The 21,582-nt window shown below is 35.1% G+C and overlaps 1 protein-coding gene across 3 annotated transcripts in view; it reads left to right on the top strand.

The window, feature by feature from the left end:
- The window catches only part of KLHL8 (kelch like family member 8), a 54,459-nt gene that overhangs the window by 29,421 nt on the left and 3,456 nt on the right, over positions 1-21,582 (top strand). Inside the window, exons 5-10 of one of the 3 annotated variants that reach the window (XM_081060437.1) lie at positions 2,522-2,665; positions 3,650-3,761; positions 9,628-9,796; positions 10,009-10,168; positions 12,625-12,826; positions 13,068-13,152. In XM_081060437.1, coding sequence (XP_080916563.1) covers positions 2,522-2,665; positions 3,650-3,761; positions 9,628-9,796; positions 10,009-10,168; positions 12,625-12,826; positions 13,068-13,152 — 872 coding nt within the window. Of the gene's footprint in view, positions 1-2,521; positions 2,666-3,649; positions 3,762-9,627; positions 9,797-10,008; positions 10,169-12,624; positions 12,827-13,067; positions 14,746-21,582 lie in introns of those variants that run through there. The other 2 variants (XM_081060438.1, XM_081060439.1) reach the window with 2 other exon arrangements.

Raw genomic sequence — 21,582 nt, 5'->3', positions numbered from 1 at the left:
ACATGATCCCTTACATGATTGCAAGAACTTTATGAAATAGGTTTTGGTGAAGGATGCGATCCTCAGTATGGGTTAGTTGGTGTAACTCCATTTTATGGATGAGGAAATGAAGACTCGGGGTAAAATTATGCCCAAGGCCACACAGAGAAATAGCAGAGAAAGGATTTGTATCCTTATCGTTTAACTTCATTCTCAGTTTTCTTTTCTTCCATATCATGTTCCTAGGTACCCTATGTAGCTGAAATATTGCTTTCCATTTAAAGAAAATCTAATTGATGATTGGGGTTAGTTACATCCTGGGATTATAATTCCAGTGGTGCCATTGAACATCTGTAGTTTGGGCAGATTTCATAAACTCTGAAGGCTTCAGTTTATTTATAAACAATTCTGACTGCCTGATTTTTAAAGTCTCTTCGAACTTTAAATTTTACCTGACTTAAAATATTGAATTAGTTGGAAAAGATAGCACAAGCAGTTCTGGTCATTCATTCATGGAGTCATTCGGTAAACATTTATCAAGTGCCTACCACATGCCAGATTCTGGGTTAAGTGTTAGAAATGCAAACATAAATAAAATATAGCCATCCCTGTTTTGAGAGAACTTGCAGTCTGACCTAGGGAAATAGACATGTGAATAAATAAAAGCAATAAAGTATTACAAGTACTTTGATGTAATCATAAGGTACAGTGGGAAGCACAAAAGAGTGGTTATTTTTACCTTGCAAGGGTCAGAAAAGGTTTTATAGAGAAAGCAAACCTCGGTCTTAATTTTTTGTAATAAGTACATGTTTTTCTGGGTACCATTTAGGGAAAGGGCTCTTCTGTTCATTTGACATTTATTGAATGCCTAGTACATGCCAGCACTGTGCTGGCCCTTATTAGGAAACAAATTCTTAACACACAGTCTTAACCTAACTTAGCTCTGGTGACAGACATCAGAATAATAGACCATTTCAATGCTATGTAGTAAGTGAATGATAGTTACCACAAGTTGCTATCAGAACATCGAGGATGAGCACTAACTATGCATGTTTCAGGAGCATGAAGTGTGAAGAGAAGGAGAGGGAGAAGGTCAGATTAGCAGCTGCAAGGCCTTTACGCTGCACTAAGGCTTTACCTTGTAGGCCAGTGGTTCTCATGGTGGGAAGGAAGTGCTGGCCCCCTGGACCAGGAGCTTGGCCTTCACTCAGGAATTGGTTAGAAATACAAATTCTTGGAACTGCCACAAACCTGCTGGATCAGAAACTCGGGCCCCACAATCAGTGTTTTGTGCCTCTTGGGTGATTCTGAGCCACATTAAATTTTGTTGTTGTTGTTGTTAATTGCTGTAAAATGTATGTAGGTATATGCCATTTTATTACACTTCGCTGATAATGAATTTTTTACAAAATAAAGGTAGGACCATCCACCAGAAAAGATGATTATGACTTGCTGAAGGCTCAGATGATGGTTAGCATTTTTTAGCAATAAAGTATTTTTTAATTAAGATGTGTACATTGTTTCGTTAGACATAATGCTACTGCGCATTTTATAGACTACAGTATAGTGTAAACATAACTTTTATATGCATTGGGAAACTAAAAAATTCGTGCGACTGGCGTTTTTATGATACTCACTTTATAGCTGTAGTCTGGAACCCAACCTACAATATCTCTGAAGTATGTCTGTATAACAAAAAAAATTGCCATTTTTAAATGTACAGTTTTGGGGCAATGCTAAGTTATTTTTAAAAATGAGTACTGGGGTACATAATGGAAAGCTGTTGAAAGAGCCTTTTAATTAGATTACTCTGTTGACAGTCTGAAAGCAGATAGCCTAAGTAATAGCCGATGAGGGCCTGCACTCAGGCAGTGCACTGGGAATTGCAAGGGAGAGAACAGCTCAGGGAAGGAAGAGGTGGTCTAGGGAGGCGAGGGAGGGAGAACCTTTTGAACATGTTGGGTTTGAGTGCCTGTGGGAAACCACATGGAAATGTGGCTTAGAAATATAGGTTGGAAGGCATTTTGACACAATGGAATTTAAAATAAAGGAATGAACTTTTCCTGGAAGAGCATGAAGTGTGTGAGAAGTAGGCTAGGGATGAAACATGGAAAACATAAGAAAAGGAGAAACGATCTGAGACAGGAGACTTGATATTAGGAAAATCAAGAGAGCTAAGGAGCGTCCCCCAAAAATCACAGAGTGAGCAACATATCAAATATTGCAGTTGTGTTCAGTAAGAAGTGACGAGGTTATTGGAGCCTGTTAGGACCTTAGCAAAAGCAATTTTACATAGTGGGGGACGATCCCATGTTGTCATGGAATGTTAGCAAGCAGGGATGGCTACCGTAGCTTATGCTTTGAGTCATTCAAATGAGGAAGAAAAAAAGAAAATTAATTTCTAGTAATGACATTAGTGCTATCTATACAACTCATTCTTTTGCTATTAATCAAAATTTTAACTTCCTAAATATTTTTTCCATACTAATTTTAAAAAATTGGAGCTGTGATTTGGACCTCTGTTTTGTGGCTTTACCATTAGGTGTGCTGTTCTGTGTAGGTGGTCGAGGTGGGTCCGGTGACCCTTTCCGCAGTATTGAATGCTATTCTATCAACAACAACAGTTGGTTCTTTGGACCGGAAATGAATAGTCGAAGGCGACATGTGGGTGTGATCTCTGTGAAAGGTGGGTTCACTGTTGTCTTAAATCACATCACATGATCATAATGCTCTTTTTAAATATTTGAACTGTGGGAATTCTTTCTGTAAGAAAATTGCTAAATTATAAAATGTTTCAATGTGTCAATAAAATATTTCAGTGGTGATTATTTAGTTGCTTTATGCCCATTGATACTCAGTGTACAATCTCTTGCTAAAAGGAGCTTTACAGGAGATGAGTATCAAATAAAAGGGAGTTAAACTATTCTGAATTATATTTGCAAAAGAATCAAACTAAAGAAGCATGTCTATTGAACCCAAATAAGTATATATCTGCTTTTTTTTCTGTGTACTCATTGTTATTGAAATAAGATTTTCCATCTACGTGTTGTTATTGAAATGAGGTGTTTTTACTGGTTACTGAAAACGATTAATTGCGGCACCATGGTGAAATTTGTAGGAGACTTTAAAAATTTTTTTTTTCTGAATATAAATGTATAAATGCTTTTTGGGGAAAATATGAAAACGTTTTAATAAAAATAAAAATCATCTGTATCCGAAACATCCAGAAATTGTCACAGTTAACATTTTGATGTGTAATCTTTCTAATTTTTTATGTTTTATTTTATTTACAAAAAGTTTGATCATATTTTATTAAGTTTTATGTTTTCATTATGTAACTAACATAAGAGCAGTTTTCATTTTACTAAACATTCTTTGGATGCATGATTAGTGATTTCATCTACTAAGTAATTAAAAAGTTGGGAAACCTAAGGGAGGGATAGTGTTTGAGCATTTAAATAACTTCATGTAGAAGGACGTGTTCCAGGCATTTTATTAAGTAGAAATTTACACTTATTTTCATTGGACTATGGAAGTGACATTGATCATAATGTTGAACAGAAGAATACTTGTTGAAAATTATTATGCTGTTCTAATTGTATATTGATTATAAATATAAATAACTATCAATTTATTTGGAATAAAATGAAAATACTTCTCTATTTGACAGGTAAAGTGTATGCAGTGGGTGGACATGATGGAAATGAACATTTAGGTAGCATGGAGATGTTTGATCCTCTGACAAATAAATGGATGATGAAGGCATCAATGAACACAAAGAGGTAGATCAGCCTGGACATTTTTGATTGGTTGGTAGAAAATTAAGAAAGCTTCCTCTAACTGAAAGGGCCAATTTTTTACATTTGTAGAAACTTTAAATGTCTTCTTAAACACATTTTGTTAAAGTGTCCCGTGTGATGCTTTGTTATAACTTTTTATATTTTCTTGAGAATTAAATGGAATCATGTCTGCTAATTATAAAGTTCATTGTTTTCACTTGTACCTGAGTGTTGATTTTTTTTTTAACTTTTTATTTTGAAATAATTTTAGATTTTTAGAGAAGTGACAAAAATAGTAGAATTCCTGTATATCCGTGGTTGTCACCTGGAGGTGATTTTATTCCCTCTGTGAAACACGTGGCAATGTCTGGAGGCCTTTTGCTTGGGTGGGGGGCAGGGAGATTGGCGGAATTGCTGCTGACATCCAGCAGTTCGGAGAGGCCAAGGACACTCCTAAAGACCCGGTAATGCAACAGGCATTCTCCCACAGCAAAGAATCGTCTGGCGCTAAGTGTCAGTAGTGCTGCGAGGGAGACAACCTGCTGTATACTCTTCACCCAGCACCCATAATGATGACGTCTTACACCAGGCTGCAGTACAGTTATTGAAACTAGGAAGTTAACACTGATACAAAGCTATTAATCTGTAGACCTTGTTCCACTTTTGCCAACTTTTCCACACATTCTTATGCATCTAACGGGTTTTTCTTGCCTAATTGTATTGATTGGCTAATGATCTACTACAGCAAGACTAATAACAGAGACAGGTGTTTCTGTCTTTTTCCTGATATTAATGGAATGTCTCTGGTGTTTCCCTACTAAGATGCTGGCTTTAGAATTAAGGTCTATGTAACATGTGAAGAAAATATCCCTCAATTTCTGTTCATTATCTTTTTATCATTATGAGCATTAATATTTAAAGTTTTCATCTACAATAAATTGAAATATATGTCGTAGATAGTTCAGTCTTAAGGAGAGGAAGATTTTTTACTAATGTGACTTAGTAAATGTTGACTATCGTGTTCAGAATGTTTCAAATGACTCGATTTCCAAATTTTTAGATACCCTAAAGCGGAAGGATAGCTAATATGTGACCAAATCAAAATTCAAAAGCATAGTTGACCAAACATACTCTAGATCTAGAGGCAAAACCTAAAAATATTAAAATTAGAGTTATAGGTTAAAACTTGCTTTCTATATTTAAAAAAAATTCAGTCACACCACTACAACGTAGTGGAAGTCAGGTTTGTGACTGTTTCATATGGGAAAAGTACCTGAACCAATGTGAAGCCCAGCTCTTAAAAAAAAAAGAGAGAAAAGCATTAAAAACTTCTCTACATTGAGACGGGAAGCCTTTAGATCAAGGAAGATTGTAGTTGTACTCTTCTTTATGCTGATCTGTCCATATCTATAGCTGTTTTCTCAAAGTAGGGTATGCAACATGAGTTGGGGTGTGCGAACAAAAAATTAGACTGTGCATTTTAAAATTTTATCCTTTTATATTAATTTTGAGTGGATATTTTATAATGAACATAACCTGTTAGTATAGTATTATGTTTATGATTTAACAGTAATTGTGGTATATGGGGTCCACAAAAAATTGTTATAAATGTGAGAGTAATAACCTGGGCTGCATATAAGTATGAACCAGTAGGTTAGTAAGCGATCTGAAAGCCATGTCATAGAAAAAATTGTTGAAGGGTTTTGGTCTGGAGACATGAGGACTTAAAAGATTGTCTAGCTATTTTAAGAGATGTATAGGGCTTAGAAGGAAGGAATAGTTATTTATATTTCAACATAATGGTAATGGAGCACGCTGTAATACCTCCCAATGACTGGGATTATATAGGCCTAGGTCAGAAAGGAAACATATATTTTTGCAGCAAATGGGAGATTAGATTACCTATTCTATTCCTTTTTCAAATGTAAAGTTCAGCAAGTAGGGTGAGGAATTCAAAGACTGAGCTTAATAATTTACATAAACCCTAGATACTACAATAATTCTGCCTCTTTGTTTCAGAGTGAATATGTAATTGTGGGAAGAAAAAGAGGGCTATCTGAATAAATATTGAAAATACTGCTTAAAAGTAGCTCTGTATAGAGAACAAAAATTAAAACATCTCTATTGCAATTTTATTTAAAAAAACAAACCCAGACAAACCAACAAAACAAAACTTAAAACATTGTGGCTTGTATGGTTTATACACTATAGCAACATTCTGTAAGAGTTAAAAATGACTTGTTACCAAACAAGCAATTTTAAGTTGAACTGCACAGTGGAAGGCACTGCTACTAATTTTCTATTCTGTATCAATTTAACATAAAGTGTTTTTAACTAGGTGTTTTCATGTGTTAGTCTGAAAGATTAGAGGGAAATGTGAAGAGACTTGTGCTAAAAGATTTTTAGCCGTTTTTTTTCCTTACAAGGAGAAAGAATCCTAGGGGGGAAAAAGCTTATCTTAAAATTTGCTGTTACCTTCCACTTATCTACACAGGACATTTTAATACTTTAATAGGGTTTGATTTATGCTACAGGATAACTACAAATAGTTTAAATTCTAGTGCATGAATTAGAATGAGGAGAAAATCCTAAAGTACATTTTTAATTTTTATACCCTTGTCTCTTTATCATGCTAAGCTAGTTTTTAGCCAAGAAATGAGTGAAACTTCTTCAGCGAAATAGCAGTTGGATTTCTTTAATCTTTTAAAATATGTCCTGAGCACTTTACAATAGCTATCTAACTGTATAAAAAATAATAGAACTATAATTATTTTGTCATTATTTGCTTACAATTGTATTCCTCCAAATCATTTTTTCAGTATGCATTCCAAGATCATATTCACATGTAAAATATTTGGTTCTCTTTATTTTCCCCCCTTCTTTTTCATCTTTCCACTAAAAAATGGACACTGGTAGTTGTTTAATCTGTGCTTTTATTGAAACCTATCATCTTAACAGAGTATCTCTAGAGGTTGTATTATTTATTCAACAAAATATTGGTTAAGTGCCCATTGCAAGACATACCAACTGCTAAAGACACAGCAAAAATAAGACAGCTGAAGCCCCTACCTCTGTAGAGCTTACATTTTAGAAGGGAAGATACAAATAAAGATATGATTACAAGGGCAATAGTGTCAGTACAGGGTAAGTAAAGGGTGCTTAAAAGTGGAGAAGATTTTAATGAAATCCCAATAGACCTAAGATCGGAAGGAATAGAATAATTTAGTCCAGTTAAGTGGTGGTGGACGGAAAGAGATGAAAAGTCTTCGAAAATCTGGAGGTGAATGAGAGCAGAGTGCATGAAAAAAGTCCAGTATGGCTGAGAGATCAAAGGGAATAGTGTCAAGAAATAAGGCTGAAACACTAAACAATGAGGGCCTTTCAGGTTTGCCAAGATTTCTTATTTTGTGTGGTGAGCTTTGAAATGTACACACACACACTATTTTTTTTTTAATAGCAGGTAAGTGATAGAATCAGATTTCTCATTTCAAAGATCCTCTGCCTATGAAATGGACCAAGGATTTGAGCAGGACCAGAGTGAAAACAGTCTGGAGACCAAAAGGGTTATTGTAGTATTTCAGTCAAAAAAATAATGGTGGCTTGGGCTAAAGTAGTAGAAGTTGGGAAAGAGAAAGGAAGACATACTGGGGAGGTAGTTCAGAAGTGTACAGTCAGCAAGATTTAGTGGTAATGAGGTGTGGGAGATAGAAAGAGCAATAAGGTAGAGAGGCAAGGATGATCCTTCAGTTCCTGGCTTAAGAACTGGATGTGGATAGTCGTTTTGCCAATACAGCAATTTTCTGCATTAGGAAAAACAAGGTGGTGAACAGAATAAAAATTTTGTTTGTCTTGTGATAGGTTATTAGTTTTTTATTGCTGTGTAACCAGTTACCACAAACTTAGAACCTTAAAACAACATCCATTTATTAGCTCATGGTTCCAGCAGGTTTGACTGGGCTTTCCACTTAGGGTCTTAACAAGGTCAAAATCAAGGTGTAGGCTGGGCTAGGCTCCTACCTGGAGGCTCTGGGGAAGAAACTGTTTCCAAGGTCATTTAGGTTATTGGTAAAATTCTGGACCTTGTGATTGTAGGTCTGGGTTTCTCATTCTTTTTACTGGCTATTGGCCACGGGTTACTCTCAGCGCCAAAAAGCCACTCTCAGGTCCTTTCCATATGTTTCCCTCTATTGTTAAACCAGCAGAAGCATGTAATTCACCTCATTCTCTGAGTTTCTGACCTGTCTTCTGTTACCAGGGAAACATCCCAGCTTTTATAGGACTTGCGTGATTAGAGTAGGCTCGTTCAGGTAATCTCCCTTTGCCATATAATGTAGCATATCGTAAGTATAGGAGTAAAACTAGAGGGTGAATATTCTGGCAGGGACATCTTAAAATTCTGCCTACCCCAGGGCAGACTGAGTTTCATTTCAGATTAAAGAGCCAGCAAGACAGATTTGAGGTAGCAGTTGGATATGTGTCTGGAAATATGTTATTAGAGTTATCATAAATTCGTGGAAAGAATGAGATTGCTTACAGAGAGAGAAAGTATAGGGTGGTAAGAGGCCTTCGGGGAACTTTGTAAGTTAATGATTTGGTAGAAAAAGAAGGCACTGATGAAGGAAGCTGAAAAGCACCAGCCAGAGACGTAGGAGGGAACTCCAACTTGCCATGTCATGAGAATCAAGAGAAGAGTTTTAAGGAGTAGGAAATAACCAATAATGTCATATACTCTTGTGGTTTGGGGTGTGAAGGGGGCGGGAGAATTATTAGGCACACTTATTTCTGCCATGAGGTAACACTCTTACAGTCTAGAGGACACCTGTGTTCACACACACCTGCAAATTTTTATAACCACAGTGTTTTGTAAGTCATTACTTTATACTCAGGACAGAGGGTAAGGTGACTGAAATGATACTATCCTTAAGAATTCTTTCCTAGGATACTCTTGATAAACTTAGAGTTAGCATCTCGGTGATAGAGCAGCTACTCTCTTTAGTAATAACAGCTAAATACATAGCACGAAATACAGGCCAGCCACTATCCTTAGCGCTTTCCCTATGTTAATTCATTAGTATCAGCTGTGTCTACTCCTGTCTCAAATGGGTTACCGAAGAAGAAGCAAGGTAGTAGAGGTTCATAAAATACACTACTTTATCCTAAATACATACCACGTCAGTGACAGGGAATAGTTTTAGAATAGTTTGACTTTTGATTGCTGCAATGTTTTCTAAGAAATTGATGTAAGTTTTATTCTGATCACCATTACAGTGAACTAGCTTTTAACATGGACTAAGTCTCTTTCATTCCAAGAAGAGAAATAAATGCCCTTCAGAAAGAAAGCAATGTGGTATAAAGCTTGTAATATAAAAATTGACATTCTTTTGAGTGGTATAATGAAACCCTGCAACAAAGCATGCTCTGCAGTTACATGAATTTAGAAATGAGATTGACTTCTTACCGCCATAGCAAGCTGTCAGTGTGTCACCCTCTCAATGACTGAACTGTGTGTTTTTGTCTCAATTATTATTGTCCCAATAATTGTGTCTCAATTATTGAACTGAGTGAATGTTTTGGACTCCATTTATACGACTTTGTTAGGTTTTACTTTGTTATTTCATTTGAGTTTAAAGTATTCTGTGTCTGCTATGTATTATAACACTGCAGGGAGCACTATTCACATAGACTTGCGTGATTTTGCAACCCTGTAGCCATCTATTCAGAAGCTTTGATTAATCTAAAAATGGGGAGGGGGGGTGGGAACCACACTGAAGTTTAACACGATGAATGACTTGCATTAGCACAGTTTTTTTGCCACTTTGTTTTCTGGAAACAATCCCAAATGCGAAAGTGTGTTTTATTACCTTTGCAGGCGAGGGATTGCCTTGGCCTCTTTAGGAGGCCCAATTTATGCAATTGGAGGATTAGATGACAACACTTGCTTCAACGATGTGGAGAGATATGACATAGAATCTGACCAGTGGAGTACAGTGGCGCCAATGAATACTCCCCGTGGAGGAGTTGGCTCGGTGGCTCTCATAGTAAGTTATATGTTGGCTTGCTCACTGCATTCCATCACATCCCTAACCAAATAAGGAAACGTCTGGTATATTCATATCTTCAGTATGCGGATATTAATTACACACCATATTATTTCATATAATACTGCTTTCACATTCTGATCTACCATTAGGGCAATATATAAATAAGTTCAAAATCTAATGTCATGTGTTTCTGTTTTCTCTTTATTTAGAACCATGTTTATGCCGTAGGTGGCAATGATGGAGTAGCTTCTTTATCTAGTGTGGAGAGGTATGATCCACATCTGGATAAGTGGATAGAAGTTAAAGAAATGGGTCAACGAAGAGCAGGCAATGGAGTTAGTGAGCTCCACGGTGGTTTATATGTTGTTGGTGAGTGGATGGTATTTTCTCTGGTCTAATTTATTATAGGACACACGATGACAATGTTATAAACAACATAGCAACACAAATGATACTACATTTTGGTTCAAGTGGCAACAGTCCTAAGATTTGCTTTTGAATCCTTAGAGTCCACATTTCATGCTTTTTTGTTTATTTCTTCCTCTTTCATATTTAAAACTTGTACCTCCATATTTTTACAGGGAGTAGCAAGAATATCTAAAGTAAGGGATTACATTTAAATAAGATATATATTTTTAATATAAGGACACAAATTGAATATGCTTTGCTAAAATCTTTAAAGATTTAAGACATGTTTTCCTTGTCTCATTTCAAAGGAATTATGTTGACTACTTTAAGCAAAGCAATAGGTACTTCATATGCATAATGGGTGTTGGCATCTTTATATTGCCTTTTGACTTACTGAATTGCAGACTTGGAGGGAACCACAGGGCAATGCTTTCTCAAACACTAATATGCATATGACTAATATGGAGACATTGTTAAACTGCAAGGGAGAGGCTCCGATTCTGTATTTCTGACAGCTCCCAAGTGATAATGCTACTTCTGGTCTACTCAACACACTTCCAATAATAGGAAGGCTTCAAAGGACTATGAGACGGGAATAATAACACCTATCTTTATGAATTGTTTTAAGAATTAGAGGTAATCTATGTTAAGTATCTCAAACTGTCTGGTACTTTGTAGTTACCCAGTAAGTGGGTAGCTGTCTTGTGATCAGTAATTCCTTACTTTGCAGAGGAGGAAATGAGTGTAGAGAAATTGTCACTAGCATGTGTCACACTTAGATTGATGTAAATTGTTTGATGTTACGTAACTTTGAGGTTTTGGTAAGAGAATGGGATATTGTTAGCATTTAAATACCTTCAAGTAATAGAAATAATGCTGAATCTTCCAGTGCTCAAGTGTGTTAAAGAAGAAAAATAACATAATTTACCTGTAGATCTTGCCTGATCACTACAGCAGTTCTATGAAGTAGTCAGACTCAGAGAGAGCGAATGATTTACTCATAATCACGTACCTAAACAAGTAACAAAGCTGGAATTTGAACTCGGGTCTCTGAGAAAGCCAAGTTTACAGAACAGTTGCGGCCTCTCACAGCTCCCCATCTAGCATAGGTACTGACATGTATTGTGTCAATAGGAGTTATCATTGTGGCTGTTACTTGCTAAATCTTCTGGGCCCTTGTAGTTTAGAACAGCGATGGTAAAAATAAGGCTGACTCAGGTTGAACATCAAAAAAACCCTCTTGGTCATTCAAATCTTACTTAAAACAGGTAAACTGATTTAAATCAGAAAAGGTGAATGTGTGCACATATCTCACAAGCTAATTGCATCCTGCCTTTTCCATTCCTCTGCTTTGAATTCTTTATTATAAATTTACATGCATTACCTAGGGAAGTGATAGGGAGCCAGTAGAAAAGGCTATGGAAAAGATAACTATTAAAAACTTCTACATTCGCACGATAAAACTAAACCCTTTATTATAAGGAAAAAATGTTTTAGATTGTGGTTTTGATTATGACACGACTGTATACATTTGTTAAAATTCATCACATTTTGCTCATACAATCAGTGAATTTTACCTCATTTAAGTTAACTAAATAAATTTAAATCCACTAGAGAAGTTGACTCTGTTGATTCTTTTTACTGACCTTGTTTCTGAATAGACACTTCCTGTCCTCAGGAAAATAGGCTTAGTCACCAAAGAGACCTATTAGTCATGTAGACTAAGATGGAGGCTAAAAAGAGACATTTATTTTTAAAGGAAAGAGCACTGTTAAAATAACAGTCTATATTTAGCTCCGAGGAATATTATAAGTAACACTGTTAGAATGATCTATAGAGAGGATTGTCATTATCTAGAGTATGTAGCATGAAGATGTAGTTGGGGCAAAAATTGGTAAGAATTCAGTCGTAGTTTACCATCTCTATAATTATGATGGCAATTACAGTTTTAAGGGAAACAGCTGGAAAACTTTAACTTACATCTAAATGAGTCAAATGAATTAATGTAGTCTCTTCTCAAGCTCTGTAACTGTTTAAAAATACAATATATACATGTACACACAGAGAAAAAGAATCTCAGTGCTGTCTTGCTTGCCCGTAAGAAGCTAAGGAAAAATTATATGAAGTCTGTGTTTTATTTCTCTTATCTGCTTAAATACAAGGACTCTAGTTTTTCCCGCTTTAAGATTTTTAATCCTAGTGTTGAGGTAAAATACTATTTCAATGATCTTGAATTATAGAAAATGTCTATTAGGAATTGGTAGTTGCTGATAGGTGTTGAGATGATTTTGTTTTCCTGATTATGTGTGTTTTCTCAGATGTTTTTAAAAGATTGGGTGTGTAGAAGCTATTGAATTGAGATTTAGTAGTTAATTTCTATGAAATGTAATGCTTTTTTAAAATCTTTCTTTGTATAGGTGGCTTTGATGATAATTCTCCTCTGAGTTCTGTTGAGCGGTACGACCCTCGAAGTAACAAGTGGGATTACGTAGCATCACTTACCACGCCCCGGGGTGGAGTGGGGATCGCAACAGTGATGGGCAAAATCTTTGCAGTTGGTGGTCATAACGGCAATGCCTACTTGAATACAGTGGAAGCATTTGATCCAGTGCTGAATAGGTAATTTTTATGTTTTCTCTGTGTTTTAACAGGATCTTCCGGTAACAGGTTACTCCAGAGTGCTAAAATGCTGCCAGATGTAGTGAATATAGAACATTTGGGATATCTCACCTTCCTCAGGAAGCTGGCATCTTTCAAAACCAGTCGCATTATAGGGAGTTTTTGTCTTACTTGGTATTTTGAGTAAAGTCAATCATGCCCTGTTTTGTTCTAAGATAACACTCTTTCTCCATCTTTTCAGGTGGGAGCTTGTTGGATCTGTGTCTCACTGCAGAGCTGGAGCGGGTGTAGCTGTGTGTGCCTGTTTAACTAGCCAAATTCGAGATGTAGGTCATGGGTCCAATAATGTGGTTGATTGTATGTGATTTGAGGTCCAGCCACCAACAATTCAGTCATATCTGATAGGCAGGAGAGACAACCAGGATTTTGTACGACCATTTTTGAACAGTTTTAACTACTTACTAGAGTCTTATTTAAATGTAAACTGTTGTATTGTGACTAAGTGCAACTTTTGGAATGGTAGCTAAAGAATTATTAGTAATAAAGTTAAATTTGATACTTCCCACTTTAGCAAATACTTGAGTAGGGAAGGAAGACATTTTAACCCGAAACCATACCTCCTCTGAAAAATGTTTAAAGTAGTGCCAAAACCTTGAAATCCCTTTTAAAACATGTGGATGAATCAGAGTGTAAAATGGAGTTCTTTGCTGAGTTTTACCTTTTATTTTGCCTAACGGTGTTAACCTTAGGCAGTGGATTTTTCCCAGAGGGAAGATTAGAACCTAATCATCAAGCCAAGGATATCAGGATACATAAGAGACCTGCTCCTTTTGAAGAGCATTTCTACTTGGTGCTGATGAATTTATGCCTTGTTTTTTTCCTAGGTGTTTGTTTTTCAATTTCTTGGATATTTACAGAAATAGAAAAAAATGTTTCATCTTTCTGAGAGCCACTTGGCTGCATTTTCAGAAGCTTATAGGAGTGTTGTAAGATCTTAATTTCAGTTTGAATCGTTAGGACACCAAAAGACCTAGTACATTCCATCTGAACAAATGTACACTTTTGTTTTTTCATCCCATGCAAAAAAAATTTTTTTTATAATAAGCAAAACTTGAACCAGAAGAAATATTACAGGAAGGCTTTAGAGTTGATGTTAATCTAGCCACAAGACCTTGAGAAGGAGTTGTACTGATTGCATACTCCCTGATGATGGGGATCTGAAAATATGTTTAACTCTCTTGTTTGATGTAATCATTTGATTTTGAACCCAAGATTTGTTATCTTTCTATTTTGCTGTTTGCCACCATCATGGGTTTTCTAACTATACAGAATATGGATTAATTCATTATCAGAAAATGAATGCATTTTTACAAAAACCCTTTATAGACTGTAGTTTGATTAGTTCAAGTCCATTGCCAATAAAATATGTTGTTGGTAAAAATAGAGAACAATTGAAACTACTATTTTTCCTGTTTTATTTAATACCCTCCAGTATATTTATTGAACTTTAGTTGAAAATATTTCTATACATTAATTTGAAGCCAGGATATTGATACACCTATTAACTTAAGAGCTCTTCATGGTTTTAACCAGCATTATAAAATGGTCTATTCATTATATGTATATATTTTTATAAATATTTATGAATATTAAAATATTTGCACCGCAGCTTGGAACCTCTCTCCTTTAAAGGTTTCTAAATTTCCCTGTAGAATTTAGTATGTACTTCACTGCTGGCCAGTCATCTGCTTTACAAGGAAGCTGGGCCGTGAAGAATATTGACTACATCCAGCCCTCCCTGAAGTTAATTGCCTAGTAGCTCTGAAGGTCCTCATTCAATGGCAGTCTGGGCTTGTCAGTGTAGTAGGATAAAAGGCCACATTACAAAAGCGAGTGCCTTTTGGGTATATTAGACCCAGAAAAAGAAAAAGAAAAAAAAATGTAAGCGGGCTCAGGCTAGCAGATAAGGTCTTTTGTGAAGTAGATTGAAAAGTTCCCCGATTATGCCATTTTTTCGCTATCAGCCTATGGGCAACTTCATATGTCATTGCTAGATCTGAACCAGTGTTCTCTTGTATGACTATAACCATATTTCAGTCAATCCCAAAAACATTTAATTCTATCTCACTTACTAGACTGGCTACAACTGGCTGGATGTAGAGAATAAGACTCAATTGTGTATTTCTGGCTACAACTGTGTATTTCTCATATCTAATGAAATTTTTGTATTACAGTGCTTGTTAGCTATGATTATTAGTATGTTTCTTGTATTTATTTTTGTGGTGAAGGGGATTTTGATTTTGTTTTGAAGATGATTCAAAATGTTTTATTCTTTGGCATATTTCTGTCTTGGTCATCTATATAGAGTGTAGGAATATAAAGATGTTATATTTCCATTTCTGCTTTTTATTATACAGTAGTCTTCTAACATACTAAGTTGGTACCCTAGCTACCCAAAATGTGAACTGCTCATAAGAGAAGTGAAGCAAATGGAACATGTATCTGTTACATCATGTATGGGCAGTCAGAAGCATAGCTTTGAAGGACCTGAAAAGATAAATAGCAGAATTGATATGCACAGTCTCTATTAAACACATACTCTTTGAGGTATGAAATGAGAATCGGGCTGAAGGAATCATGCATTCGAAAGATGATTGTATGCATAGGTATAAAGAGATGAAATATTCAAAGAAGGTGACTACTTGAGAGGCCTGTCACTTTAATCTCAGATGTTAATAGCGCCTACCTAAAAGTGATATAAAATAGAGTTAAAATTTTGAAGTTGTAAATGAAAATAAAAGGTGAAAATTTGCATATTCTTCCAAGATATATTTTTAGGTGCTTTTGTTTAATTCTCCCATATTGTCATTAAAGCCACTGCTTTACTATATTGCACTGCCACTTTAAAAAATGAATTACTTGATATTGTTTTTGATTAATTTCACTATATTCTGTATAACTAATTGGTCATTTTTTAAATGTTTGAATAAACTTTATACTCCTTCTAAGGAGTGTTATTAATTCACAAATGTATTTTGAACTTAAAATGCTGTTAAATGCCTAGATAAGAGATTGTTGAAGTTGTATAAACTACTCTTGCAAATGGTAAATGTGAGAATGTTTTTGTTCCTTTTCTTCTCCATGTGTTATATGATACAGAATGCATTTAGAAGCTAATTCAAGTCTTATCAGTTAAGAATGTTTTCTGTGGTTTCTCATATCAGACTTTTAAAGAAATTATTCGGATGTCATTGGCTCTGTTTCTTTTTCCATTTATGTGGAGTTACAGTGGCATTAAAACTTCAATATAGTATTTTCTTAAAACCATATATAAATTTGTATAGTAATACTCCCTCAAATCAAAATAATAAATTATCATATATGCTCCCAAATACAGAGTTGAGAGAGTTGGGTTCATATCAGTGTTTGATTGCTTTTATAGAATCAAAATGATGTAATTGTTTATTCTCCATCCCTCAAATATAGAGCAATTTAGTAGGTTGGCTATAATATTCTTCTCATAAAAAAGATCTTTCTCTCTAACTTAGAAAAGTTAAAGTCAATTAATATCAGTAGTTGCACTAATTTTAGTGACTGATTAAGCAATTGTCTCCAGCAATTGTACACTGTTACTACATCGAAAGGAGATTCTTTATGCGGTTAGAATGTTACCCTTCCAAGTAGTAACCCTGTGAAGCTGTAATTTTGGGGTTTTTTAGCTATGTTGCCACTGTGCTAAAAACTTTCCTAAAACTCCTCTTTGAAAATATCCTGAAGAGTCTACTTGTAAGTAATCCCAGAGAATTGGTCTCATGATTGTCTGCCTTACGTTAATTTTGAGCAGGGTCTTACTTGATTATTGGCCCTGTGTACTTTATTCATCAGACTTGATTAAAAATATTTTATGACTATCACGGATGAAATCTACCCTCAAAGAATTAAGGTTTTCCTCCACTGCAAAAAAATCATCCAGTGGAAGATTTCTAAAATAACCCTGAGCAATAGTAAACTTCAGTGAAACAAGTATATAGCTTCTTTAAGGAGCAACGTTATTTGAGTGCAAAAATTCTGGTCGTTTTTTGTTGTTGTTTTAACAAATCACTCTTCCATTATCTTAATGGTTGAGACTACATTCAGTCTAACTGAACAAACTTTATACAATATAAGGGGGGTTTCTTAAATGTGGGTATCATGTTTCCCCGAAAATAAGATCTAGCCGTACCATCAGCCCTAATTCGTCTTTTGGAGCAAACATTAATACAAGACCCGGTCTTATTTTAATATAAGACTGGGTCTTTATAATATAAGACCAGGTGTAATATAACATAATTAACATAATACCGGGTGTTATATTAATTTTTGCTCCAAAAGACGCATTAGAGCTGATGGTCCAGCTAGGTCTTATTTTCAGGGAAACACGATAGTAGTCATGGAGAATATTAAATAAGAACAATTTTTTAAATGTGTACTCTGTACCAGTCAGTTTATAAAAACATTTTAATCTCTATAATAATTCTTCACCTTACAGTTATAAAATAGATTCAAAGACATTAAAGTAACTTGGCCAAGATCCACAACTGATCAGTAGGGGAGCAGTGTTCTTTGTGACTGAAAAATTCCACTGTTCCACCTAACCAAGCCATACCTCTGCTTTCACAAGGTAGTATATATACACTTAAGAGAAGATGATTTTCTTGCTAGCATTATAAAAGTATTTCTGGTCATTGTATTTCTTTTATTTGTCACTTCTTTCCTTTCATTGCGATATAACTGATATGTAACATACTGGTTTCAGGTATACAGTGTGATTCGATATACGCGTATGTTGTGAAATGATCACAATCAGCCTGGTTAACATCCATCATCCCCCATAGTTAAATTCTTTTTCTTGTAATGAGAAGTTTTAAGATCTCTCTTAGCAATTTTCAGATATATAATACAAGTATTACTGTAGTCACCATGCTGTACATTACATCCCCAGGACTTAAAACTGGAAGTTTGTACCTTTTGACTCCCTTCGCCCATTTCACCCTGCCTCTGACAACCACTGGTCACTGTATGTAGTGTAGTATATAGAGATATATGCAACATGGAAGTTATCAAGCATACTAAGAAAACATGTATGCACCCACTCCCTAATTAAGAACTAGAACATTTCTGGTAGGATTCACTCTACATTTGTATTCCTTCTCAATCCCCAGCCTACCCTTCTCCCCAAGAGGTAAGTACTACCCTGAATCAGTCATTCCTTTGCTTTGTTTCCTTTTGTTTTCATGCATATATCACTAATTACATAATGCTTACTTTTGTTGGTGAGCTTTATAAAAATAGTATCATCCTGTTTGTAGTCTCATGTAATTTGATCATTCAACAGGTTCATTTTTATAATATGTTGGGTATATGTATTTTTTTGCTTTTAACACTACTAAAATGAACATTCATGTACAGTTTCTTGGTACACATGTGAAAAGGTTTTTCTTAGAGTAGATATCTAGAAGCAGAGTTGGTTGTAGGTATGTACCTGATCAGTTTTGTAATAGTTTTATAACATAATGCAAAGTTTTTTTCCAAAATAGCTGTGCCAATTTACAGTATGGTTATCATTTACTTACTGTTGTAATACCTAATTCTTGCCAATGGTGTAGGTGTAAAATGGTATGTTATTGTGGCTTTAATTTGCATTTTCCAGATTATTAATTGAACATATTTCCATGATTATTAGTCATTCCTGTTTCTTCTGTGAAATACCTCTTGATGTCTTTTGTCCATTTTTCTACTTTTTAAATTTACTTAAGAGTTTTTGAATAGTATACTAACATTTCTATTTATTTGTATTGCACATATCTTCATCAGGTTTGTGGCTTTTAATTATTTTGTAAAGAAAATTTAAACATATTCAAATGTAGTTCTTTTTGTGTCTTAAGAAAGTTCTTTTTTTAAATTAGTTTTAGGTACACAAAACAACATGATGACTAGCCATTTATATACCTCACAAAGTGATAATCCCAATAAGTCTATTACCCATCTGCCACTGTACATAATTATTATAATATTAATGACTATATTACCTATGCTGTACTTTATATACCTGTGACTATTTTTTAATTGTAGTTGACATTCAATATTTATATTAGTTTAAGGTGTATAGCTTAGTGGTTAGGCATTTATATAATTTCTTAGGTTATCCCCCCCTTAAGTGGGTATACCCATCTGACACCACAGGGTTTTTTTGTAGTTTTTACAATGTTGTTGACTATATTCCCCATACTGTATTTTATATTCCCTGACTATTGTGTAACTACCAATTTGTACTCTACATCCTTTTACTTTTCTAACCCAGACCCCAAATCCCCCTCCCACCTAGTAACCAGTTCTCTGTATCTATGAGTCTGTTTCTGTTTTACCTTGTTCTTTAGATTCCACATGTAAGTGAGATCATATGGTATTTGTCTCAGTCTGACTTACTTCACTTAGCATAATACCCTCTAAGTCCATCCATGTTGTCACAAATGGTAAGATTTCATTCTTTTTCATGCTGAGTAATATTCCATTGTATAAATGTACCACTATTTCTTTATCTGATTATCTACTGATGGGGATTTCAGTTGTTTCCACATCTTGGCTATTGTGAATAGTGCTGCAGTGAACATAGCGGTGCATGCATCTTTTCGAATTTTTGTTTGAGATTTCAATACCCAGGAGTGGAATTGCTGGGTCATAAGGTGGTTTTACTTTTAATTCTTTGAGAAACCTCCATACACCTGGAATTAATTTGTGAATGTGTGAGATAAGAAAAAATTAACTTTTTTACCATGTAGGTAACCAATTTCCTTCACACTGGTTTAGTGACTAAGTTCATCCTTCCTCAGGGACTTTATCTGCATGGCCAATTCCCATGTAAGTACACATCTATTTTGGGACTTTCTGTTCTGTTCCATTGATTCTATTCAGTTTGTCTAATCAAGGCCAAGTGACACATTATTCTAATTGCTGTAACTACATTAAAGGTCTTACTTAATACCTGGTAGAGCAAGTGTTCCTTCCTTTTTTTCTTAATGAGTGTTCTCAGTCTTTTGCTTTTTTATTAAATATTAGAATCAGTTTGTCAGATTTGGGGGGTGGGGGAAGAACTCCAGAATTTAAAAAAACAAACTAGAATCACATTTAACATCGATTAATTAGCAGTATTGACAGCTGTACAATATTGAATCTTCCTCGGTTTTGCTACTTTTACCAGGGCAAGGAAGTTTCCTTCTATTTCTAGTTTGCTAAACTTTTACTATAGGGGTTGAATTTTATAAAACACTTTTTTTCATGATTAGGTAAACATGTTTTTTCTACTTCAATCTAGCAATGTGAATTATGTTTACATCTGAAAATATCCTTATTTTACTGTCATTTTTTATATGTAATTTTTTTCAGCTTTATTAAAGTATAATTGACAAAATTATATATATTTAAATTGTACAGTTTGACATATGAATACTTTGTGAAATCAGGTTAATTAAAACATTCTTCACCTTACAGTTACCTTTCTTTGCGTGGTGAGAATGCTTCAAGTTTACTCTCAATAAATTTCAAGTACATGGCATTTTTATCTTGATAGTTTTGCTAGATACAGTTCTAGTTTTCTCTCAGTATTTTGAAGTTATTATTCCAGTCACGGTTTCCTTTGTACTTCAAGTCAGCTGCTACTTAATTATGTTTCTTTCCTATGGGATCTCCTTTTTTTCTCTGCCGCTTTTAACATCTCTTCACCTGTTCTGCAATTTCACTATAAGGCCATCTATTAATAGATGTGTCTTTATATTTGTCCTGCTAGTATACATTGTAATTCTTACGTTGTGATGTATGTCTTTCTTCTATGAAAAATCTGCCATGGACTCTGAATATTACTTCTTTTTCAGGGACTTTATCTCCTATTTACTAAATTTCACTTCACTTCTGTATAATCTGCTATTAAACCATGAATTTTAAATTGCAGTTACTGTGTTTTTCATTTCCAAAAGTCCTATTTCATTCTTTTAGATAAGCTCGGTCATGTTGACAGATTTTTATTCTTTTTCTTTCTTTGGGCATTTTCACATATTATATCCCGTGGTTGATAAACCCAGTATCTGAAGTCTTGGGGGTCTAAATCTACTTTTTGTCTCTGGATTTTTCCTTACGGTGCTATTCTTCTCTATTTCATGATCGTACTTTATAAAAGCATACTTAGTTGAACCTGTGGGAATGCAGAGGTTCTGAATTGGCCATGTTCTCTGTGCGTCTCCAGGCCAGGAACTGCCCCTGGGACATTTGCGCTCTCTCCTGGCCTAACTCAGGGTGCTCAGGCTTAGCTCCGCCCCTTACTGTGGGTCCAGAGCTTAGTCTCTCAATGCCTGCACTGGTAAGGCATTAGACCTCAGAGCAACCGTGGCTTTTCTGTTTACTTACTACTCCTGCTCAGGGTCCAACTTATATGCTGTGTTTCCCCGAAAATAAGACCTATCCCAAAAATATGCCCCAGTTAAGTTCGTCAGCCAGTGGGATGCATTTAGTACATTATGATGATGTTCCAGAAGACGATGACATGACTATTTGAATAAATGTAGATTGTTGTACATGAAAAAATAAGACCTCCCCTGACAATATGCCCTAATGCGTCTTTTGGAGCAAACCTTACTGTAAGACCCGGTCTTATTTTGGGGGAAACACGGTAGTAAGGGAGAGCCTCTCAGGTTATCTAGTCTCTCATAACCCCCACCAGCAGGACG

This window comes from Rhinolophus hipposideros, assembly GCF_964194185.1.
Source record: "Rhinolophus hipposideros genome assembly, chromosome: 1".
NCBI classification, from domain to species: domain Eukaryota; kingdom Metazoa; phylum Chordata; class Mammalia; order Chiroptera; family Rhinolophidae; genus Rhinolophus; species Rhinolophus hipposideros.
This window is presented reverse-complemented; position numbering and strand designations above follow the sequence as displayed.